The following is a 25,842-nucleotide window of genomic DNA, read 5'->3' as shown; positions in this document are numbered from 1 at the left end:
CGGCTGCCACGTGGCATGGTCGTCGCGAGAGAGCGTTAGGAATGTCGACATGAAAACCAAGGAGATCGGACTGCAAAAACGACTCAGTCACCCTGCCTCCACTCGCTCCCAGCGACGGATGGGAGCCAGCAAGCACCAGTCAAATGCTTTTCAGCTGCAAGGTGCCATGTCTGAAAGTTCCAGGCGTTTACTTTTTTTTTTGAACAATACTTCCCTGAAGAAAGTGGCAAAGGCTTCCCATGATCCTTATTGAAGGAGAGGGAGCTGGACCACCAGCTGTCACCCCCGGCGTCACAGAGAGCAAATTGGGGTTCCCAACCCCTGCTCGTTCGTAACCTGCTACCAGGAGGGATGGTCTTACCAGGACCTGGCAACCTCCTGGGAGGAAAATCTCAACTTCTTTTTTTTGTATGCTCAGGTACAGAACCGCAGGTTTTGCGCCTCCTCCATCTGCTGGAGACAGAGGAATACTGAGGAGATGCAGGTGGCACACCGGGTTAAGAGGCAGTGCCTGCGAAACGTTCTCTGTCTCCATCTGCTGGAAGGGAGGCAAAACCCAAGAGTCTGGACTGATCTGGGAACTGTCTGAATATGGAGCTAAAAGCTTCTAAGTGGGATTTATAATACACTGCCAGCATGTATCACAGCGCTATAAAGTTCGAAATGATATCACCCTCGGTGCAAGAAGCAATCAAACACCAGATGTGTGATGCCATTTGGGATGCTTTGTTTTGAGAACTGGGCCTTGGACTTATGCTAGCCCTGCCCCCTGAAGTGAGAGCTCTTTGGATCATGCACATACCTGAATTTCAGCTTCTTCGCTTTCAGGTGCACATTCTTTAGGGTGAGCATCTTGGTGACCTCATTTCCCAGCTGCCAGCCATGCCACTCCAGCGACTTGACCACTTCCACGCCCAGGAAGGTGCTCTTCTCCTTAGCTATTTTCTTCGCTGGGAGCTCAGAAGGCATCAGCACATGGGTCAGTTTCTGAAAGTTGGGCAATATACTGAGAGAGTGCATGCAGAAATGGAGACTTGCCTGCTAATTTCCTTTCCTTTCCGCTACACCAGTCCAGAACGATTGGGTCTGCTGAAGGCAGAGAACTTTCCTACTACGTCCGTTGAGCACAGACCAGACTGAGCCACTGCCTAGGTCAAAGCAAACTGAAAACTCTGGAGAAGGTCTATGCACTTTAAACGGAAACAACTTTGTATTCTAATGGAAGAGGTAGATCCTCTTTGAGAATTTTGAAGACTTTCACTTATTTTATGGGTTTTTTTTAATAAACTTTCTCTCTTCCAGGGTGGGTTCCTGGACTGGTGTAGCAGAACTAAAAGAGAGGAAATTATCGGGTAAGTCTTAATTCCTCCTTCCTTTTCTTTCTGCGTCACCCGCCCAGAACAATTGGAAAGTACCAATTATTTTGGGTGGAAGGACATTAAACCTGCTTTTAGAACACCTGCTATCCAAGCAACGCTCTTTTTCATGAATTTATTTTAAATGAATGTAATGTGGATCGTGTGACCACGTTACAGATCTTTGCAGGATGATTTATTTATTTATTTCTTGCACTTCTATTCCACAACAAAAACATTTTGATCAGTTCCACATTCAAAATAAAAGAACCATAAAAAAACACTAAAACACTTACAAATCTATGTCTTATCTACTTGCTTAAAGAGCACAGCTTTAAGCTTCTTTCTAAAAAGAAGATTGTACTCTAGTTGAAGGGGCTCAGATTTTGCTGTACTTTTCTCCAATCTGCTATGGTTGGTTTGGAAGTTGCCTACGTTTTTATGCACCTCCTATTAAAATGAAACATGTAAATGACTTTCTTGTAAAAGATTTCGTGACTTCTAAATATCGCAGTTCAATTCTTATTACTTTTAAGTACCTTAAGGACTAATCTTTCCCACTCTGTTTTCAAAATGTGAATAGAACTTTTGTCTGATTGAAAGAAGAGATCACTTTTGGCTAATAAGAAGGAATGAGATTGCATCCATTGTATAACATATGCGCGTATATGTGGACATGCTATAAAATATCCTGGATGCGTGCACACAAGCACGCAGTTTTAAATGGGCGATTGCATGTGCACACAAATGCCGCTTCTACTGTATAAGTGGGAGGATTTGATAAGGGACGTGTGCTGACGCCATTTGCCATTTTCCCAGTTCACCCAGTTTAGGGATAGGCCTTGCGACTCCCCTAATTTAATAGCTACCGTTCCCCCCCTGCTAGCCCTGACCCTTAATACCCCGCTGCCTATAATTTTTTGTTTTACTACTTACACACCATCCCCAGCAGAAGTTGATTTACGGGGACCCTATCATGCACATGGCCAGGAACCAACGTGCCCACACCCTGCCCAGACCACGCCCATGCTCCACCCTTTTTTAGATCTTTTTACTTGTGCGCGCAGCGGGAGATAAGCGTGTCCTTTGGAGTTTTTCGCCCAACTTGTGCACGGATCTCCCAGGTTTGGCGCACGCAGGGCTTTTCTATCGTTTCTGTATTGGAACTCTGCCTAATGCATTTTTCTGAAGTACTTGCCATTAGAATAACAATGAATAAGATAAGATCTTTAACTGTTTTGGTTTTTTTTAATAGGATCAGAAAGGCAGAGCCCTAGCCAGGCTATTTGGCGCCTCAACCTGAACACATCACATAGCCCCATGAGCTGGGTCACTCAGTTAAATGGGGCTTTCATTTTCAGTTTATTTTGACCCAGCAGTTTCCTTCTGCTCCTATGAGCTTCCAGCTCAATCAGATCCAGCACAGGGATCCATTAAAAACTGAACTGGAAACCCCAAGAAGGCAGACTCTGCCTGCCATGCAACAGCAGAGAACCAGAAACATATTTCTTCCTGTACAGATACCGAGAGCTGCACATTCCCGTCCATTCACTAAACTGAATACAAAATGCTTTCTTCTGCTCTGGCTGTCTGGACCTTTCTTTATCTATTCACTTTGCTCCTCATCTCTTTATGCTGCTTTCCTCTTCTTGGTCTTCTAACTCCTTTTTGGGGTCTCCTGTTCAGTTTCCATTTCGCCTCTCTCCTCCTGTCTTCTTCAGTTCCTCTCCTACATCTCTGTCTAATATCGATCTCTCCCTTTTCTTTCTCCTGATTTCAGGAGGCCAAAGATGGGACCATAACGCCTGAAGTAGGGCCATTGGGTCGCTGGATTAACTCTCTGATCCCAGGCAAATACAGGGGGCTTGCAGGACAGCTCCTTTTAGCTGCCAGATTTACGGTGCCCACTTTTTGGAAGACCATTCCTACTATTGCATATTGGAGAGCACAGGTCACAAACATTGCAGACATCAAACACGCAAAATACGTTTGCATATGGGGCCCATATCACAAATTTTTGAAAGAAGCTTAACTGTTAGTAGGTTTGATATGATATGTATTTCCATTTCTTGTGCTCTTTTATTTTGTCTGGTGGATTTCATTTGTACTCTTTCTTTCAATGACATCTTTTTCTTGTATGCTGTCGAGGAGATTTACTTGTCTACTTTCCTTGATGTATGCCTTGAAATTGTTCATAAAGAGTTAAAAAAAAAGAAAAGTTGGGACCTCGTATCCCCATTGTTCATTAATCTTCACTCGCTACCCATTGATAAGCGCATCATGTTTAAAAGACTGATGCATCTTATTTGCTGATACTTTTAAAAAGATATGTGCCCCCTCTGAACCTCCGGTCCCAAGGGAAACTGTTATTGCAAATTCCCACTGTTAAGCAGGCCCGTTTAATGGATACCAGAAAACGTGCTTTTTATGTTATTGGGCCACTGTTGTGGATTTCGCTCCCAGATGATTTGAAAAACATTGATGATGTTTTAATATTTCATAAGCAATTAAAAGCTTTTCTGTTTGTGCAAACTGATAATACCTGAAGTGGCAATCTTGGAAAAATATGAATGTTTTAATTATTTTATGTTTGTGATGTTTTATTGTATTTGATTTGTTGTAATTCACCTAGCATGGGTGACTATTATAGGTGGAATAGAAATTATTTTTAAATACATAAAATAAATAAATTTTATCTCTGCCTCTCTCTTCACTCATATATGTTGTGATCCTGCCTGTTATGTAGCCTCCCAACCACCAGAGGTCCCCGTGGAGCTGCTCATGTTCTCAGTCCACCCAGAGTCTCTATGATCCCTTGACTCAGCAGGGCTTAGCCTACTTAATCCTGTCTCATGCACAGCCAATAGCTTGTCATTGAGTCTCCTTGGTTCTCTGCTTGGCCTGTCCTGTCTTGGACGACTCTCTGGCCTCCGCACCTTCCAGCCTTGTCTTGTGGTCTTTCAGGCCTTCTGCTCTTGCCTTATTCTGAGCCTTCTCAAGGCCTTCTGCTCTTGATTTGCCTTGTTGCCTTCTCAGGCCTTTTGCTCTAGTATTGTCTTGAGGCCTTCTCCAGCCTGCTTTCTAGCCTGTTGCCTTTGGGTTTTTGTGTTCCTTGTTCTGTTAGTCCTGTCCTTGTCTTGTCCTGTCATGTTCTGTCTGTTCCTCCAGAGTTTCACTCTTACCTGCACTCTGTTCCAGTGTTCCAGTCTCACCTACACTCTTTTTTATGTTCCAGTCTTACCCGCACTCTGTTCCAGACTCCAGTCCTGCACTGCCTCCAGTCCTGCACTGTCTTAGACTCCAGTTTCTCCTTGCCTTGTCTCAGACTCCAATTTCCAGCCTGAACTTCAAATCCAGCTACAGCCTAAGTTCTGCTGGCTGCCAGAACCCAAGGGCCCAACCTGCAGGGGAGGTGGCTGGTACAGGCCGAAGATCCTCCAGCTCTGTCTGCGTCTTTCCTGAAATCCTGGACTGCCCCTGTGGGGGTTCACCAGCCCTAGCCATGCCCTAAGCCACAACAATCTAGATTTCATCCCCCTTCTCTCATACCAGTTCTCTGTGCCAATCCTACACTTCACCAAATCTCCCCCTATTGCCTCCTCTCAGGCCTCCAACTCCTCCTTACTGAGTTGCTATTTTTGCCATCTCCAGCTGTCTGGCCCCCCTTTTCCTTCCCCTCAACAGCTGCATCCTTTCTTGTGCTCTTGAAACCCTTCATCTCCAAATCCTCCTTCTTCCCCTCCCCCTCTCATATCTTCCATGGTCATCTTCTAACCACTCATACCTTCCACAATTCCCTAGGACCAATGTATGGGAATTAATAAACCTAGGTGAATCTTTCAGCCTTGCATCCACTTCCTTCCCAGTTGCACCCTCCCCACACACAATTAAAAATTGAGCATTTGTAATAACAAATTTAACATGAGAAAGGACTTTCAGAGGTAAAAATATCACTTACAGTATGTATATTATATTTACATGCAGTACTGTGGTGCCAACCAGAAACCGTACAAAAAATAAATAAATAAAGACACTTGGAACCCATATGGTATTAGTTTGGCACTGGGAAAGCCATATATTGACTTGCAATTACAATATCGTAAACCTCCCATACCAAAACAGCCCTAACTGCCAGCACCCAAATAGTAAAAATCCTACTTATGAAAAGGCAACATTGTAAATATTACACCAGGTCCTAAAACACCAATAACCCTCCTAATAGGAAGATAAAGCAAGCCAGGCTGCTATAGACCCTACACAGAAAATACGTGCTAGCTGAATACCTCGCCTCTAACACATGTGCAGAACATAAACAGACCTCACTAAATACAGACTAAAGAGACCATATATTATAAACAGAAATGTTCAGACAAAATCTGAACTGGAAACCGCAAAAAGCCAGACTCTGTATGCAGTGCAACAAGGGAAAATCATCACCATTCCCCATAAAACATCAAACAATAAAATCAAGAAATATAAAACATCAATCATAATAGTAAAACCATACTAATAAAAATAAATATTTCAAAACATCTCTAGAATATAAGAAGTAAGTTTGCTTACCGTAAACGGTGTTTTCCGCAGATAGCAGGATGAATTAGCCATGCTATTTGAGTGACGTCACCGACGGCGCTCTCGCAGACATTCTCTTCTCCAAGTTAAAGTTTTGAATTACTGCGCCTGCATGGCACTTCCCGCCCGAAGCACAAGACCCATCTTTTCAGTTAGTGAGAAAGCTAGAAGGCAGTAGTATGATAGAAAGAACTGGGACAAGAGACATGTCTAGGGAGGAGGGAGGGTATGCATGGCTAATTCACCCTGCTATCTACAGAAAACACCGTTTATGGTAAGCAAACTTACTTCTTTTCCATCAATAAGCAGGCTGAATTAGCCATGCTATTTGGGAGTCCCAAGCCCAAAGGAAAAAAAATGTTAGTGTGAGGTAGATTGACCAACCCCAAAGTTCTTTATACATATAGATATGTAGAACTGATTTTCCTTTTTTTTTTTCCTACTCCCCCATGGCCATGCCCTTTTGGTTAAGCACACTTGCTAACACTGCTTTTCCCAAACCACTATCTGAAGCTATAAGCTGGTCAAGGCGGTAATAGTGATAAAAGTGTGACTTGATGACCACGCAGCCGCTTTGCAGATGTCCTCTATGGGAACTTTCGTAGATGCGCCACGGAAAATGCTGTGGCTCGCACCTGATGAGCAGTGACTGAACTGGACAAGGGTACATTTGCTGGACAGGCAGAATTGAATACAGTTTGAGAGCCAATTGGATATTGTTCTTTTGGAGACTGCTATACCTAACGAATTAGAGTTAAATGAGACGAATAATTGTGAGGCTTGCCGATGAGGCTGAGTTCTTTGTTTTTAGTAAGCTAAAGCTCTTTTACAGTCTAAGGTATGCAGCAGAGTCTCTCTTCTGTTCCTGTATGGTTTGGGAAAGAAGATGGGTAATGAAATGTCCTGATTAATGTGAAAAGCTTAAACCACTTTAGGTAGAAATTTAGGGTGAGTTCTTAGAACTACTACTGCAAGAAGGGAGAGAAGTGAACTAATGCTTGAAGCTCACTCACTCTTTGGGCACAGGTGATTGCTATGAGAAAAATCACTTTCCAAGTTAGATATTTCAAATGTCAGAAAGTAGTGGCTTGAAGGAAGGCTTCATTAAAGCTGATAAGACCACATTTAGATCCCAAGGAACTGGAAGTTTGCAGATTGGAGGGTGAAGGTTAAATAGTCCTCTCATGAAACATGAAACTAATGAGTGAGAAGCCACTGAAGAATCTTTGACCCTCTCATGGTAAGCAGCAATAGCACTTAGGTGAATTCTAATTGACGATGTCGCTAACCCTGACTTGGAAAGATGTAGTAAGTAAGTGAGGATGTCGCTGGGTGCGGAAGACAAAGGGCTAATGTTTTGAATCTGACACCACTCAGCATACCTTTTCCATTTGAAGGAATAGTTACATCTGATTGATGGTTTTCTCGCAGCTATGATATTTCTTTGAATATCTGCTGAAAGTGTTAATCCCTGTAAAATCTTACGTTCAACATCCAAGCCATCAGGTAGAGGGAGGAGTATAGATGAAGAAGGGAGCCCCCTTCTTGAGTCAAGAGATCTGTGTCTTGACCAAGATCTAACGGGTTACTCTCGGAGTACTGTACCAGATAAGCAAACCAGGATTGTTTCGGCCATGCGGGCACTATGAGTATCACGTGAGCTTTGTCCCATATCATTTTCTGAACTGTTCTTGAGATGAGAGGTTATCAGAGGAAGCACATAAAGAAGACATCTTGACCATGACATTAAGAAGGCATCCTGTGTCCTTCTGAGACGGCTTGGGTGTATAGAGCAAAACTGAGATACTTTTCAGTTTTGTTCTATAGCGAAAAGATCTATCCAAGGGCGATCCCACTGTAGAAAGATTTGGTTTGCTACTGATGGGTTGAGTGTGGGGGTTAAATAGTCTGCTTAGACAGTTGGCTAACATGTTTGCTATCCCTGGTAAGTATGTTGAGGTCTTATTTTCAGATCCATACTGCTTCTCTGCAGAGAATCCAAGATCCTGAACCGCCCTGTTGTTCACATAAAACATGGCAACCCGATTGTCTGTATGAATCATGAAGGTATGACCTTGTAGCAGGTGTGTAAATGTCTTTAAGGCATATCTCATGGCTCTGAGTTCCAGAAGATTTATTTGGATTTATTTCCAGAAGATTGTCTTTTGTCCACTGACCCTGAATCTTGCAATGGAGTAGATGAGCTCCCCAACCTTGAGTGAAAGCGTCTGTCATGTGTATTAGGGTGTGAGCCAGATCTCGAAGAGGTGATCCAACAGTTAGGACTTCTGGGTTCAACCACCAACGAATGTCCTTCTTCATGGAGTCTGATATGGTTAGCTCAGTGGGCATTGGTTGGACATATTGGGTCCTTTGTTATTTCAATCCCCAATGGAGACGGCACATGTGAGGAAGAGTGTGAGACACTACATAGATGGCTGCCGCCATGTGACCCAATAATACCAGAATTTGGCGGGCCGTGATCCTTAAGCTGAGGAGCAATTCTGTGCAGAAATGATGAAGTCGATCGATTCTTTCTTGGGGTAGGAAGGCCAGAGATTGGATCAAGTCTATTTAGGCCCTTATAAATTGTAAAATTTGAGTTGGTTTGAGTACCAGCTTCTCGTAGTTGATGAGGAATCCCAGAGACTCCAGACAGGAGATTATAGATTCCAGAGGTTGTCGCAGGGACATTTGGTCGGGGGAAACTATAAACCAATTGTCCAGATATGGAAAGAGGCAGATCCCTTGACGCCTGAGGTGAGCCACAGCCAGACATTTGGTAAAAACTCTGGGAGCCAAGGACATACCAAAGGGTAGAACTTTGTAATGGTGGTGTCTGGAATTCACTTGGAAACACAGGAATCACCAGCAGGAGAGGTGTATTGGAATTGGGTATAGACATCTTTGAGGACCAGTAAATACATCCAATCGTTCTCCTAAATGAATGGGAGTACCAATTTGAGGGAAGTCTTCTTGACTTTCTCCTTCTGAAGATATTTGTTTATGAAGCGAAAATCCAGAATCAGACGGAGATGCCCTGAGCGTTTGGAAATGAGGAAGTATTGGGAATAATATGCTTTGTTGATCTGGTGTTTGGGCACCAACTGAATGGCATTTTGCTGGTGTAGGGCATGGATCTCCTGTTCCAGAAGAGAAGACTGAAAAGAATTCCTCAAATTTATTTATTTCTTTTGTATACCGACATTCGATCGAGATATCACATCGGTTTCCAGAAAACAGGTTGAATAGAGCCGGAACTGCCCTATTTTACATTGTAACAAGCGAACAGTTGATTAAATAAATATAAGGAACATTGTAACATATGAATAAAATTAAAATTAAATATTAGATGTGGGTATATAGAAGTGGCATATAGCCTATATACAATATGTACAATATGACTTGGTAATGAGTAGGGTGGGGGACAGGGAAGAGGGAGGTTACGAGAAGGGTGGGGGACAGGGAAAAGGGAGGAAAGAGAAGGGGGGAGGGGTTATGCGTTCATGCAGAGTAGAAATTATGCGGTAAGGCTTTCAAGAGTGTTTATTATAGGATGTTGGGGTTCAGGAGGGAATGCTTTCAAGAACAGCCATGTTTTGAGCTGTTTTTTAAAGACTTGAGGTGAGGGTTCGTTTCTGAGCTGTGGGGGGAGGGAGTTCCAGAGGGTAGGGCCAGCTATTGTAATGGCTCGTTTGCGTGTTGTATTGAGGTGAGCATTTTTAAGAGTTGGGATGGAGAGGAGACCTGAGTTGGTGGATCTGAGATTTCTTTGTGTGAAATATGGTTGGATGTTGTTGTTTAGCCAGACCATTCTGTTGTTGTTTATTTTTTTGTGAAGAAGGGTGAGGGTTTTATACTGGATTCTTTGTGTGATGGGCAGCCAGTGGAGGTCTTTGAGAGTGGGTGTGATGTGGGAGGATTTTCTGTGATTGGTGATAATTCTGGCGGCGGCGTTTTGTAGAACTTGGAGGGGCTTGATGTGGATTTCAGGAAGTCCAAGGAGGAGGGAGTTGCAGTAGTCGAGTTTTGAGAAAATAATTGATTGTAGTACTGTTCGGAAATCATGCGGTTGGAGGAGAGGTTTGAGTTTTTTAAGTGTTTGAAGTTTGAAAAATCCATCTTTGATTATATTGGAGATGTGTCGTTTAAAGTTGAGTTGGCTGTCGATGGTTACTCCTAGGTTTTTTGTGGATGGTGTGAGTGAGGTTCTTGGGTTATAAGGCATGGAAGAGGAGGTTGGGAGAGGAAATTCAGATGATAACCCTCGTGGACAATTCGAAGAACCCATTGATCCAAAGTAATGTGGTTCCATTGTGAGGCAAAAGATATTATTCTGCCTCCTACCGGAAGGAGAGGCTGTGGCTGTTACGGCCCCGGGCCATGCCCCGGGTCCTCCACTTACCTCGAGGCTGGCCCGGGCCGCTGAGACGCCAACAAGGCCTGTCCTGGCCTCGGCCGCGGCGCTCCCTCACGTCTGGCCCCGCCCCCTACCCCACGGAGGTTCTGAACGTAAAGGGGCCAGCGCGGGAAACTACTAGGACTGCTTCCCGATGATGTCAGATGCTGCAGGCCTACTTAAACCCTGCAGCTAGGCTCCTTCCCTGCCTTGCAACGAGGTTTGCTCTTGCTGAGTTGCTACTTGCTGCTCCAGGACTCCTGTCTATTTTGGCTTTGGACTTCTGACTTCTGGCTCCTGACCCTGCTTCGTCCATTGACTTCAGCTCCAGTTCTCTCCTCGTCTACAGGTATCCGGTTCTTCGCTTGCCCAGAGGATTCTCCTAAGTCCCAGCGGCTCGGGCCCTCATGGGCACCTCCTGGGAGGGCCGCGGGCTTCCAAGGGTAAAGCCTCTTCTGGCCTCCTGGGCTCAGCCGCTCCCATCGACTACCTCTTCGGCTGCTTCTCTGGTCCTTGGTCGCATAGGGTCACACCTAAGTCCAAGAGGCCCGGGTCCCTACGGGCTCCTCCTGGGGGGACCTCGGGCTTCCAGTGGTGAAGCTTTCTTCGGAACACCTCTTCAGTGCCGCCTCCCGGCTGCAACGCCCACTGTGGGTCCCCACAATGCAACACCATCAGTCTCAGCCAGCCCAAGGATCCACTCCCACAACAGTGGCTCAGTGCTCTACAAAAAGATGGTGGAGGTTTTTGAAGAGACGACTGGAAGGGCTTTTGTTGTTTCCTGTCTCTTGCCCATGCTCTAGCTGGGGCCAGCTGAGTTTGAGAACGTGGCTGTTGGAATGATTGAAACTGTTGCAGGGACCTGAGAAACTGCCTTGGCAGGAGAAGAGCCGAGGTGATGGGAAAGACTATAGACTATGGCAGCAACCTCTAGAGGAAGCAAAGAGCCAAGGTAATGAGAAAGACTATAGTCCATGGCAGCAACCTCTAGAGGAAGCAGGGAACAACATACGGTGGAAGTTAGTACCTCCGTAATAAGGACGACATTGCCTCAGTGGCACTGCTAGCCTCATTCACGCTCCATGACATTAAGGTGGAATAGGAAAGTGTTTCCTTTGTTTCAGAGCATTGACTGTCAGTGGAGTGGAGAATCTGTATTTCTGAATGGCAGGTGAAATTTAACATGGACAAGTGCCACAGGGAGAACAACAGCGATAATGATCTGACATAAGCAAGGCTTAAAACAGCTTTATAATCTCTGAGATGAAGGTCAGCATCATTTTTAATCAATTAGAAACATGTTGCTTGAATGCCCGTACCTTCTGACATTCACGGCTCCTTTCTTTTCCCTTTTTTTTTTTTATATCAACAAGTAAAGAAAGGTAGTGAAGATTTAAAAGCCTCTTAAAGGATCTTCTTCCTCCTTTCCTTATATATATATATATATGCTCTGAATTGGCTCAACCAATGGGAATGGAAATGGGACATAACAAAATGTTGGTCCACTAATCTGAAAAACTTACAGATGCATGGGTCAAACATTTCCTTTTTTTTAATTAAATTCAAATCCTACGCCAGACCAGTAAGATAAATACTGCTGCTCCATCAGCTGGAGGCAGAGAATACTGGCTCAATCTGGTCTGTGCTCAGCGGGTGATGTCCTTTATGCCGCACCCTTGATGAACTTGGAGTGCACTATAAAATTTATGCTGACGATATGCAGTTATCTCCTCTCAAGGAAACACGGGCCCTTACAGAAGCACTGGCTTACTACCATCCAAACATGGCTTCACATCAACAAATTAGCTCTGAAACGGAAATCATGATTTTATCACGTCATCCTGTCGCTGACACTCCCAACCATTTCTCCTTTGAGTCCCATTAAATCTCCATCTCCAACTGGGAGTCAAAATGGACCCCTCTCTCTCCTTACCAACTCCTCCTATTACAAACTACACCTACTCCATCACCTTAAGCCCCTCTTGAACTCTCTGACTTCAGGTCAGCCCTTCAATCTTTACTTTTCTCTGGGATAGACGACTGAAACTCCCTCTTGACAGGCCTACTTTCCGATCATTCAAAACTCTGCAGCAAGACTCCTGACCAGCACCCCATGTGTGAGCACATCTCTCCTGTACTCAACGCTCTACACTGGCTCCCTATCTCCTACAGAGTACAATACAAGCTTGCCATGATCCTAACTCCTCCTCAACAATAAAAATCCATGCCCCGTCTCGTCCACTCAGGTCGTCTAACCTAATGCTACTAGACCCCCCCTCCTCCAAAGCTATGCACCTTGAGGAAACCAGAGAACGGGCATTCTTCTCCGCAGGACCCCTACTATGGAACAGCCTATCTCTGAGAAACAGCCTTCCTATTCAAGGAAGCATTCCCAAACCGAAATGCTAATGGACTACCCCCGACATGTCCCTCCTCGGATGGCTCAGCTTAGCAGGCTACTGCCCCACGTCTGGCGCTGGCTCAGAAATAGGCTCCCTTGGTGCCCCCTTCCTGATGAACTATGTCGTTCCCCTCTTTTAGTAAGAATGATGCATTGTTCTCTCCTTTCACTTGACCATGTATTGTCATATTGTAGCCCGCTCTGAACATAGGAAGGACGGCTAATAAATGCCTTTCATTAAATAAATGAAGAAATATGACAGATTTAGAAAGAAAACAGGTTCTTGGCCTCCTTCAGCTGGATGAGGGACTAAATCCAATCGTTGTGGACTGGTCCAGCAGAAAGAAAAAGCAAGGGGAAAGTTTTAAAAACTGCTGTGGAGTTCCCATTAAACAATCCAGGGCCAGTGGAGGCTTTTGTACCCACGTACTTTGCACCTGGTTTGAAGGTAAAATACACACCGGGAGTGCCCTGCACATTTTCTATGTGGGGAAGAGTACACAAGACACTTTCACCCACACTTCCAAAAGTATTTTTAAACTGGTAAACAGGTTACACATGGAAAACCTGACAGGATCATTTACCTGTATTAAATGAGTCAAAGAGCAGCTCACCTCTCTCACCTGCCTCCCAGCGCCACCACCGCTTAGGTTCTGGAAAACGTCAGAGCGCCAGGAGCATGCAGACACCTGAGTCGGCATTTTACCCTTGGAAAAACAAGCATAATCGGTAAAAACAAAAAGGGCACTTTATTGCATCTCAAAAGCAGTCATGCATTTTTTAAAGGCAAATTTCATGACAAAAAACAAAACAATGTTTTCTTGTGTGGAGATAGGTATAATTCTTCTACTACAGACAGAGCATGGAGAGAAAAAGAAAATTAGGTCTTACCTTCGATAATTTTCGTACCTGTAGTACCAAGGATCAGTCCAGACTCCTGAGTTATGCCTCCGCACCAGCAGGTGGAAACAGAGCAAAACTTGACAAGCTCTGCCATATATACCAGGGTGCCGCCCACAGCCTGTCAGTATTACGCAATGTCAAAGCAGTAGAGTTCCCCTATGTAAACTAACCATATACATGAAGATCAACCGGGAAACCCTCGGGTCACTTCCCCCAACAAGAACCTGACCCAGACAAATGAAAGGAAACAGATTTAAAAATGTTGCCAAGAGCAAAATATTTGCCCAGAACAGCGGACTCTCCAAACGTACTGCAGTATAGGGCGGGACTCTGGACTGATCCTTGGTACTACAGGAACGAAAATTATCGAAGGTAAGACCTAATTTTCTTTTCCCTGTACGTACCGGATCAGTCCAGACTCCTGGGATGTACCAGAGCTCACTACTTGGGGTGGGAAATGGAGAGGCCCGCTCTCAACATGCCTGCTCCAAAATTTCCCTCTCTGGATTCCTGCACGTCCAGACGATAATGACGTGCGAACGTGTGCAATGATTTCCAAGTTGCTGACCTGCAGATCTCTAGCTGAGAGATCTGTTGACACTCCGCCCAGGACGCTGCCTGTGAACGTGTGGAGTGCGCCTTCAGCCCTAAAGGTAGTGGTCAACCCCCCAGAAGATACCAGAATTTATAGTTTCCTTCAACCAGCGCGATATGGTTGTCTTAGAGGCCATATTACCCTTTTTGGGACTTTCCAAAGAACAAAGAGATGATCCGACACACGGAAACCATTAGTAACTTCAAAATAGCGTAAGAGAACCCTACACACGTCCAACTTCTTCAATTCCTTGGAGGACTTATCCGAGCGTTCGAGATGGGGAAACGCTGGAAGTTCCACCGACTGATTCAGATGAAAAGCCGACACTACCTTGGGAAGAAAGGAAGGAACAGTTCGGAAACTAACCCCAGACTCAGAGATCCGCAAGAAGGATATCCTACAGGATAGGGCCTGAAGTTCAGAAACTCTCCTGGCGGAGGTGATCGCCACCAAAAATACTACTTTCAACGTGAGATCCTTCAAGGTGGTTCTCTTCAGCGGTTCGAACGGGGCTCACACAGGGCCTTGAGTACCAGATTTAAGTTCCAGGAAGGACAAGGTGACCCAATCAGTGGACGCAAATGTGTTCCCCCTTCAGGAATCGAATCAAATCAGGATGAGATGCCAACGACCCCCCGTCCACCGAACCACACAAGCAACCAAGGGCAGCTACCTGTACTCGTAAGGAAAGACAGGATAGCCCCTTAGCCAAACCCTCCTGGAGAAAGGCCAGATATCGTGAATAGTAGCCCAGGTAGGCCGAATCGCTCGAGAAACACACCAGGACTCAAAGACCTTCCACACGCGCATATAGGACAGAGAAGTCGACACCTTGCGAGACTGCAAGAGGGTGGCTACCACCGCATCCGAATAACCTTTGCCTTTCAAACGGCGCCTTTCAAAAGCCATGCCATTAGACAAAAGCAATCTACCTGATTGAAACAGACGGGACCCTGATGAAGAAGATTCGGTACTGCCGGAGATGGAGCGGCGTTTCCAATGTCAGATTCACAAGATCCACAAACCACGGTCTTCGAAGCCACCAGGATAACCTCTGTGGGATGGCTTTCTATGCGACGCAGAACTTTGCCTATGAGAGGCCACAGAGGAAAAACATACAGGAGGATTGACATCAGCCAGGGAAGCGCCAGGCGTCCATCCCCTCCGCCCCTGGTTATCTGTGGCGGACGAAGGATCTGATGGCAATCCTAAAGGTCGCCATCAGATCCATGGCCAACTGTCCCCATCTGTCGCAGATGAGCTGGAAGGCTTCGTCCGCCAGTTCCCACTCTCCTGGATCTAGTTGGTGACGACTCAGAAAGTCCGCATGAATGTTGTCTACACCTGAGATGTGAGATGCGGTGATGCTGAGAAGGTGCCTCTCCGCCCACTAGATTAGTAGCCGGGCTTCTAAGGCCACTGCGCGACTCCGAGTCCTCCCCTGACGATTGATATAGGCCACGGTGGTCGCATTGTCGGACAGGACCCTGACCGATTTCCCCTGAACTAGGGGTAGGAATGCCCGTAATGCCAGGCGCACCGTCCTGGTCTCCAAGAGATTGATCGACCAGCGCAACTCGGTCGTGGACCAGCGCCCCTGCACTGACTGCCGTAAACATACCGTCCCCCAGCCGGAGAGGCTCACGACTGTGGTGACCACTGTCCAGTCCAGGGCCACAATCGATACCCCCTGTAGCAGATTGTCCGGTTGCAACCAGCGCCGATAGCGCGGGAGGGCAGGCAGTCCGAGCGGCTGAGCAGAGTGGCGAGCCGAGAGCAGCTCTGTATCCTGTGCCGTCCCCCTCCCTGCAGCTGCTGTAGGGGAAGTCGGCCGTGAAGCTGGACATTGCGGGGAGAGGGAGGGGGAGGAGTCCCTGGGCCCCTCCACGTTTGGCCCAACAACAACGGGGTCTGGTGGCAAAATGGCGGGGTTTCCCGCGCTCCTCCTGGGTGGCTTGGAGACCTGCGAAGATCGCATTCCAACCGCAATCGCTAATGACGTCCGCCGAACTAACACCCCCCCGACGGTCCCTCGCCTTCCGGGATGCAGGCTGAACACAGCCCATCCCGCGAGAGGCACGTTCTCCCGGATCCGCAGGCCGTGCAGGCCATGCCACGTGGCATGCCTGCCCCTGCTAACCCTGACAAAAAAACGCGAAAATCCAAGAAACGCTTGCCAGGAGAGAGGGGGGGAGGATCGGGTAAAAATCGCGACCGCGCAGAGTTCGGAAGATTGCAGCAAAAGAATTAAAAATTATTTTTTTTTTACCTCACTGGCGCTGTCCCCTGATGAGTGCTGGATCGGGCCAGCTGGGGTGAGTGAGCCCCAGCAATCTGCTCGACCAGGGGGGATAGCCCTCTCAGGACCTGGCAACCCCCTGGGAGCACAGACCGTTCCTCTACTACCCTGTGAGAACAAAACAGAAGACTAGAGCTTTTTTTTATTTTATTTTTTTTGTAAACTTAATTGAAAGGAGAAAGTAAACAGTAAGAAAAAAATCATACTGACTATCTAGTCTCAATTTCCCGAGTCCCCAAACCCTCTTTTTTTTTTTTTTTTATCCAAGCTGTGAGCTATGCACCCGTACCATCTGCTGGAGACAGAGAAATACTGGCAGGCTGTGGGTGGCACCCTGGCATATACAGCGGAGCTTGTCAAGTTTTGCTCTGTCTCCACCTGCTGGTGCGGAGGCATAACCCAGGAGTCTGGACTGATCCAGTACGTACAGGGAACATTAATTTCAAGGAAAGGAGAGACCGACAACAAAAGTGGGATCAGGCTGGAGAGCCAAAATGCAAAGGAAATGCTGAGCACTGCAAGGTGAGGCCCAAAGGGAGCACCTAAGAAAGGTCCTCTACTAGCCTGCATTAGCACAGCTGCATCCCTGTTCCCCCAACAATGAATATTCATGAGATTAACACCGACATTCACATTTCTCTGCATTTGATTGCCTGCCTTCCACAGGTAGTATCAAGGCAGAAGAGCGCTGCAGGCACCATGGGTCTGTTTTCCCGGTCACAGCGGTTTAGCCCATGGCAGAAGCCTGGAAAGAGAAGAGAGCTTTGGGAGGAGAAAGGTCTTGAGGACTTTTGAGTTGCATAAACAGCGGGTGCTGGAGAAACAATAAGAACATAAGAACATAAGAAATTGCCATGCTAGGTCAGACCAAGGGTCCATCAAGCCCAGAATCCTGTTTCCAACAGAGGCCAAAACCAGGCTACAAGAACCTGGCAATTACCCAAACACTAAGAAGATCCCATGCTACTGATGTAATTAATAGCAGTGGCTATTCCCTAAGTAAACTTGATTAATAGCCGTTAATAGACTTCTCCTCCAAGAACTTATCCAAACCTTTTTTAAACCCAGCTATACTAACTGCACTAACCACATCCTCTGGCAACAAATTCCAGAGCTTTATTGTGCGTTGAGTGAAAAAGAATTTTCTCCGATTAGTCTTAAATGTGCTACTTGCTAACTTCATGGAATGCCCCCTAGTCCTTCTATTATCCAAAATTGTAACTAACCGATTCACATCTACTTGTTCAAGACCTCTCATGATCTTAACGACCTCTATCATATCCCCCCTCAGCCGTCTCTTCTCCAAGCTGAACAGCCCTAACCTCTACAGCCTTTCCTCATAGGGGAGCTGTTCCATCCCCTTTATCATTTTGCTTGCCCTTCTCTGTACCTTCTCCATCGCAATTATATCTTTTTTGAGATGTGGCAACCAGATGGGGGGGGGGAGAACATAAAAACATAAGAAATTGCTATACTGGGTCAGACCAAGGGTCCATCAAGCCCAGCATCCTGTTTCCAACAGAGGCCAAACCAAGTGCCGCGACCAGACCCTTACCTCCGTGTTCCTGGACCTGTTCCCGATTTCGTTGGCCTAGTTCCTGGCCTGTTCGGCGGCGTTCCTGCGAGGGCCGCGCCGCCGGAAAGCCTTCTGTGGACGCCCTGTCTCTAGGCGCGCGCGCCACTTGGACGCTTTTCTAGGCCGTTTCCCGCCAGTGGTGACTCCGCCCAATCCCTGACGTCGGACGCCGCAGCCTTGATAAGCCGGCCGTGGCCACCCAGTCTTTGCCTTGCAACGGGCTTACCTACCGGATCCCTGTTGCGCTGTGCCCCGGAGCGACCTGCCTTGCTTATTGCTCCGTTCCTGCTTGCCTGCTACAGTACCTGCTTGGTTCCTGCCTGCCTGCTACAGTTCCTGCTTGGTTCCAGTACCCGAGTCGCTACAGTTCCTGCCTGGTTCCAGAACCCGATCCCCGTTACAGTACTGACCTACTGTCCTAGTCTGGTTCCAGTTCCCAGTCCTGATCCACTACCGCCTAAGTCCCAGCGGCCAGGCCCCTCCCGGGGGGGGCTTCAGCTTCCAAGGGTGAAGCCACCTAAATCCCAGCGGTTGGGCTCCTATGGGCTCCTCCCGGGGGAGTACCAGCTTCCAGGGTGAAGAGCATCTACGTCCAGCCAGAACATCTGCCTCCCGGCCTGCCATATACTAGAGACATTGACCATCTTTTCCCAGTCTCCTGCAGGTCAGTCTAAGGGTCCACTAAACAGAGACTCCCATAACAACAAGAACCTGGCAATTACCCAAACACTAAGAAGATCCCATGCTACTGATGCAATTAATAGCAGTGGCTATTCCCTAAGTAAATTTGATTAATAGCTGTTAATGGACTTCTCCTCCAAGAACTTATCCAAACCTTTTTTGAACCCAGCTACACTAACTGCACTAACCACATCCTCTGGCAACAAATTCCAGAGCTTTATTGTGCGTTGAGTGAAAAAGAATTTTCTCCGATTAGTCTTAAATGTGCTACTTGCTAACTTCATGGAATGCCCCCTAGTCCTTCTATTATTCGAAGTGTAAATAACCGAGTCACATCTACTCGTTCAAGACCTCTCATGATCTTAAAGACCTCTATCATAGCCATTTATGTAAATGGGGAGGCTTTGGAGTACAGGAAGTACTTTCCATATCTTGACAGTCATCTTTCTCAACAAGCTACCACTGACAAGGAAATATTGTACTGGGTCAACTGTACTAATACCTCCATCTTCAGGTTATAAGATATCTTGAAAACAAAGATCTTTGGAAGTCAACAGAAATCTTTGTTTTATGAAGGTGTCCTGCTGTCCAGTGTTCTTTACTGAAGAGGAAAGTGTATGTTTACTATTACTAACTATTAAGATTCCCGAACGTTTTCACCAGTAGTGCTTGCATTCAATTCTGGGGATCAAATGTGGGGACTACTTGACCAGTGTGCATGTCCTCCATGAAACAGTATTCACCAGGGCTGAAGCCTCGACCTTGAGAAATCAGTTATGATGGCTGGGTTACTGTGTCCAGATTCCTACATATTGCCTCCCTCACTAGGTTCTGGTCTCCCAGCTCTCTGTTGGCCAATTCTCTAAAGGCGGCCAAAACAAACAGTATAAATACACAATCTTGATCCTTCTCAAGCACAGAGATACTGACACCAACAAGTGCTGTACATAGATTATTTTCCTTTATGCTGCTCATAATGCTGTACATAGTTCCATGCAAAGCTTGTTTCCTATCTTTGTTCTTTGTTCTCTGTAAAGCGTGTTACTCTCAGTTCTATGTAAACCGATGTGAAGTTCCCATACTGTCGGTATATAAAAATCTACAAATAAATAAATAAATAATTGTTTGACGTGCCATCTGGGCCGTTAAAGTGCACGCCATTTGAAGGCCCAACTACTCGACATTGAGGCAAAATAGCAGCAGCCAAGGAAGGAGAAGGAGACCAGCCCAGGGCTGCAAATTTCACTTTCTTTAACAATAACATGCCCCTATTGCCAAAGAAAGCACGCATCCAGAATTGGGTTGCTCAGTTATTTGAAGATGCACCAAGCAAATGAATGACTAATCACTCTGACTTTACCTTAACATAGAAATTAACTCCACAGCATTAGGGCAATTCGTTATTACCTCAAATGCATTGATATGCATATATGTATCATATGTATCTAGTTAAAAACCCCAGCTTCTTTTCTCTGTTCCAAGTTATTACTACCCTGTTTTATTGTAACTGCAACCCTTAACTTTCACTTGTATATTGTTACTTTACTACTACCTTTTTTAATTTTTGTTATTTATTGTTATTTATGACCTCTTGTTACCTCTTCACTTGTTAATTGTAAACCGACATGATGCGATACTCATCGCGAATGCCGGTGTAGAAAACTTAAAATAAATAAATAAATAAATAAATAAATAAATGTCATCCTCAATTCAAAAGACTGCTGCAGACATTTATATGTGTACTCCCATCTGGAGGCATTCTAGGATTTGTGACTTTAGTCAGAAAAAGAAACCCGGGAATGCCTCCAGGAGAGAATAAGAAACTCTCTTAAATCTTTAAATCTGAGAGTGCTTAATATTCCTCATATGGTTTTAATTTCTCCATCTGAGCTTTTTACATCATATCTAAGCGAGGTTTTGCAAATTCCAGAAGCTGTTTGCCACCTTTTGAGAAATGTTTCTATGTTCCTATTCCTAAGAGAGCTACTGGAGCTCTTTCAATGGAAGTCCCTATTGATCTATCAACTTTCTTGGAGAATTCTGAAGAAAATGGATGAGCTACAATACTTGTGACTTTTGTCTTTTTGCAAGACCATAATAACATTTTCGGCCTTTACTTTCTGTTCAAAGGACAAAAGCATTGGATGTTTCCGGCCTTTATGACTCGTAATTTGCATAATGCCTGTTTTTCTTTCAAATGTTTTCATATTTGATTTGTTTTAAAATGCATAAAAAAAATTGTTAAGTTATATATACATATTTAAAAATACAGAGAGACAAAGTGATATCTATTTCTTAAAGGAATCTACCAATACATTAATAAGGCTTATTTTGATTTGATCAGATGGAGTATTAGCTCCTGTAAGCTTATCAGGACTTGAGTTAAGTTAATCCAATAAATAGGTGTCGCCTTATATATTTCTTTGAAATAACTTTGCTTGTTTCCATGCATTGAGTTGTGCTAAGAATCTTCAGTTATAACTGCCTAGGACCGCACCCCGAGCGCGGCCACTAGGAGTCGCCGTTGAGCGATGGATCAGACTCCCTCCCCCGGCCTGGGCCCCTCCAGTCCGCCAGTGAAGCAGGAGCTGTGAAGTCAAACTCTTGCCCTTTCGGATTCGTGGTGATTTGTACCTCTTTGGGGAGGGAGCAGCAGCCCTGCGTTTGCCTGCTCTGCATAGGATGTACTCCCGGGAAAGGCATGTTTGGGCAGTACCGGCCGGACCAGGCTGCGCGCCCCGCGCTCTCTCTCTCTCTCTCACGGGGACTGCCCCGATGTCCTCGCACCCTCCGCTCTGCGCCTCCCGCCCGGTGCCCAGCCGGCGGTTACTGAGCCCGCACGCAGAACGCTGCCATCTTGCTGTCTCCCTGGCAACGCGATGCGGCGCTCGGCGTAGCCAGGGCAACGACGGCGGCCGCCCGGAGAGGGGGCGGGGAAAGAGAGAGAGAGAGACCGGCAAGCGCTGCAGTGCGCAGGCGTCGCCGGGTCACGTGACGGGGCGTGCGTGCGTCTTCCCGAGCGCTGACCGGAAAGAGAAACGCGCATTCGCTCTGAAGCCGTAGGGGTGAGGGCGTAAGCGTGCGGGGAGGGAGCTGGGTGCTGACTTCCCAGGGAGGAAAATGGAGTTTTGCAGGTAGAATATTGTTCCACCCTTCAGTCTGGAGTGGCTCCCTAATCTGAGTAGAACCGGGAGATACACCTGATTAACCACAGTTTAGCATTGGAATAACTTGGCCAGGAGTAGAAAAAAAAGAGTATTATCTAAAAACTGTATAAGGAGCGATGTAAAGAAAAGAGCAATCGCGGGGTAGAGAATACACTGCAGTGAGACTCCGGCTTCCCTAGAAATGGACTCTTTTCTGATACAAAGAAACAGAACTGAAAGAACTGTAGGCCATACCTGCAAACATGTTAATTAGGAAGTAGCAGCCCACTTATAACATCAGTACACTCGTAATTTATAACTTCTGGCATAAAATATTTTGCACTTTTCAGCATAACACCTCCCCTGGTATAGGAAAGCCTGGTGATAACATTTTTTTAAAGAATCTTTCTTTAAGAGCCATCCTTCTTCCTGCCAGCAGGAAGAGAAGCAGCCCTACAACATCCCATAGGAATAAGAATTTGCCTTTCTTTTGGGGTAAAATAACTCCAAAAGCCTTCGGTCTTAAGACCACATTCCCAGTAGGAGCAGAGGGCCTAGGCCAGCACTTAGAAGTTTATAAATATTACAATTAGTTTGTAACCTATCATTAAAATCATCTGTTGCACCTGAAGAATGAAGGTAGCCAGTGTAACCCTGATATTTAAAAAGGGCTCCAGGAGTGATCTGGGAAACTAGACCGGTGATCCTGACTTCAGTGCTGGGAATAGTTGTAGAAACTGTTATAAAGAATAAAATCACATAACATTTAGATTGATATGGCTTAATGGGACACAGCCAGCATGGATTTACCCAAGGGAAGTCTTGCCTGACAAATCTACATTTGTTTGAAGGTGTGAATAAACATGGACAAAGGTGAACTGGTAGATGTGGTGTATTGGATTTTCAGAAGGCGTTTGACAAAGTCCTGCATGAGAGGCTTTTAAGAAAACTTAAAAAGTCATGGGATAGGAGGTGATGTCCTTATGTGGAATGCAAATTGCTTAAAAGACAGGAAACAGAGTAGGCTTAAATAGTCTGTTTTCACAGTGGGAAAAGGTAATCAATGACTTTGTACAAGGATCTGTACTTGGTGCTTTTTAATATATAAATGATCTGGAAAGGGGTATGACAAGTGAGGTGATCAAATTTGCAGATTGTGATAAATTGCAGAGTATCATCTTCCAGATGGCAGATGAAATTTAATGTGGACAAGTGCAAGGTGATGCATATAGGGAAAAATATCCCTTGCTGTAGTTATACAATCAGGCCGATTCAGTACAGTGTGCTCGGCTGAGCGCACCGTTTAGCACCTGTTTGGCTGCGTGTTTTCAACGTGCGTCTATTACTCCTTATACTGTAAGGGCTAATAGCGCCTTGAAAACACGTGGCCAAACTCGCAAAACCTAATAGCGCTTATCACATGCAAATGCATGTTGATGAGCCTATTAGTTAGTTGCCCGGGATACTGAAAGTAAAAGAAATCTATGTAGGCGTTAATCATGGACAGCACCGGGAAAGTGTACAGAAAAGCAGAAAAAACTGCTTTTCTGTACACTGTCCAAGTTAATATCATAGTGATTTTAAGTTGGAGGCCCCAAAAATAAAAAAAATCTGTCCGCCGGTCCATGGGTTCACCAATCGACGCTTAATTTTACCGGCATCAGTTGTTTGACCCGCTGACAGCTGCCGCTTCTGCTAATAAGGAGGCACTAGGAATACACTATTGTGCCTAGCACCTCCTTATTAGCATGGGCCCTAATTTAAATAGAGAATCGCGAACCCAGGAGAGGTACCTGGGCACGGGTCGGGAGAGCAGGCGCTCAAAACGCAGCGCTGGCTCTCCCGCACTTTATATTGAATTGGCCTGAATATTAGGTTCTACCTTAGGAGTTACCGCCCAGAAAAGAGATCTTGGCGTCATAGTGGATAATACTTTAAAATCGTCGTCGGCTCAGTGTGCTGCAGCAGTCAAAAAAGCAAACAGAATGTTAGGAATTATTAGGAAGGGAATGGCGAATAAAATGGTGGATGTCATTAAGCTTTCAAAACCAACTCTCTGCATTTTAAATTGGACTCCATGCAAACTGAATTAGTCAGTCATGCACGCGACTTGGGAATAACAATCGATAGCGACCTGAATATGAAAAAGGTCTGAAAATTAGAGATGGCTATAACAAACGACACACATTAAAACATTTAACACCATTCCTCACTCACGAAGACTTTCGTACAGTACTTCAAACTCTAATATTCTCCAGTTTAGATTACTGTACCGCTGTTTATTTGGTTTACCTGCAAGTACACTTAGACCTTTGCAGCTATTACAGAGCACTACTTGACTGGGTGAGGAAAGTTTGACCGTGTTACACCAATTTTAGTCTCACTGCATTGGCTGCCAGTAAAGTTTAGGATTGATTTTAAAGTTCTTTCTCTATTACACAAATGTATTAATGGCGGTGAAACAGAATGGCTCAATGCGATTTTACACCCCCCAGAGAAATTTGTGATCGACAAATAAAGGCCTTTTGGTTGTCCCCTCAGTACGAACTGCACATCTGAGTGAGGTGAGGAAAAGAACCATTTCAATAGCAGGGTCTAAGCTATGGAACTCTGTACCTACTGATTTAAGGCTGCAGACAGATTTTATGATTTAAAAAGAAAAATCTAAAAACTTGGCTTTTTAAAAAGGCTTTTGAAGGATCTGATTAATTGGCTATTATCTATTAAGGCAAGGAAGCTAAATCGATTTCTGACGATTGAGGCATGCATCTTTTATCTGGTTTATGTCACTTTTGATCTATTTTATAATTGGTTTTATATCATTTTCTTAATGTTTTGAAATTTTTTTACTTTGTCACGATATGTTTTGAAAATTTAATTTAGGATTTTATTATTTTACTTATTGTAAACCGTTATGATTGGTCACAGAATGACGGTATACAAAAGCAATACATAAAGCTTCTGTATTTTTCCATGGTGAGACCGCACCTTGAACACTGTGTGCAATTCTGGTTGCCACATCTTGAAAAGGATATGGTTGCATTGGAGAAAGTGCAGAGAAGGGCGACCAAAATGATAAGGGGCATGGAACAGCTCCCCTATGAGGAAAGGCTGAAGAGGTTAGGGCTGTTCAGCTTGGAGAAGAGACGGCTGAGGGGGGCTATGATAGAGGTCTACAAAATCATGAAAGGACTTGAACAGGTTAATGTAAATTGGTTATTTACTCTCTCATATAATAGGAATAGGGGCACTCCATGAAGTTAACTAGTGGCTCATTTCAAACAAATTGAAGAAAATTATTTTCACTCAGCACATAGTTAAGCTCTGGTATTCATTGCCAGAAGATGTGGTTACGGCAGTTAGTGTAACTGGGTTTAAAAAAGTTTTGGATAAGTTCCTAGAGGAAAAATTCATAAATTGCTATTAATTAATAAGCAAAGGTAGCTTGAGATCTGTTTAATGTTTGGGTACTTGCCAGGTACTTGTGACTTGGCTTGGCCACTGTTGGAAACAGGATGCTGGGCTTGATGGACCCTTAGTCTGACCCAGTATGGCATATCTTATGTTCTTAACCTAAGCTCCCTGGTTTCCCCCAAGAAGGGTCACTTGAAGAACCTCCTATGAAATGCTAATTTAGTGGGCTTATACTGAAGTGAGACATGAAAGGTTGATTAATCCAGAGACCTTATCAGATAGCTTCAGTTTTTCTGGAGACTAAACCAAAGACTCCAAGAGCCAAATATCTTTTTGGAGGGGCAATCTAGCAATCATTAAACAGGAAACAAACCTGAGTGCATCATCTCTGTTCACCTCAGGGGTAGCCAGTCTTATGTGACAAAGACTTTGTGAAAACTAATAGTATACTTGAGTGCCTAAAGAGTTATCCCTTGGAGAAAGATGGAAGTAATATTAGCT

The 25,842-nt window shown here is 45.1% G+C and overlaps 1 protein-coding gene across 3 annotated transcripts in view; it reads right to left on the bottom strand.

Annotated features, from left to right (window-relative positions):
- Positions 1–21,636, bottom strand: part of CFAP65 (cilia and flagella associated protein 65) — a 401,443-nt gene extending 379,807 nt beyond the window's left edge. For all 3 annotated transcript variants that reach the window (XM_029605027.1, XM_029605028.1, XM_029605029.1), the window contains exons 1-3: positions 21,416–21,636; positions 13,342–13,434; positions 803–987 (exon numbers count right to left, since the gene is read on the bottom strand). In XM_029605027.1, coding sequence (XP_029460887.1) covers positions 803–987; positions 13,342–13,434; positions 21,416–21,484 — 347 coding nt within the window. In that variant the 5' untranslated portion in view covers positions 21,485–21,636. The remainder of the gene's footprint in view (positions 1–802; positions 988–13,341; positions 13,435–21,415) is intronic.
- Between the last annotated feature and the right edge of the window lie 4,206 nt (positions 21,637–25,842).

Source organism: Rhinatrema bivittatum, chromosome 6 (genome assembly GCF_901001135.1).
Source record: "Rhinatrema bivittatum chromosome 6, aRhiBiv1.1, whole genome shotgun sequence".
Taxonomy (NCBI): domain Eukaryota; kingdom Metazoa; phylum Chordata; class Amphibia; order Gymnophiona; family Rhinatrematidae; genus Rhinatrema; species Rhinatrema bivittatum.
Note: the sequence above shows the minus strand (reverse complement) of the source record. Positions and strands in the feature narration are given on the sequence as shown.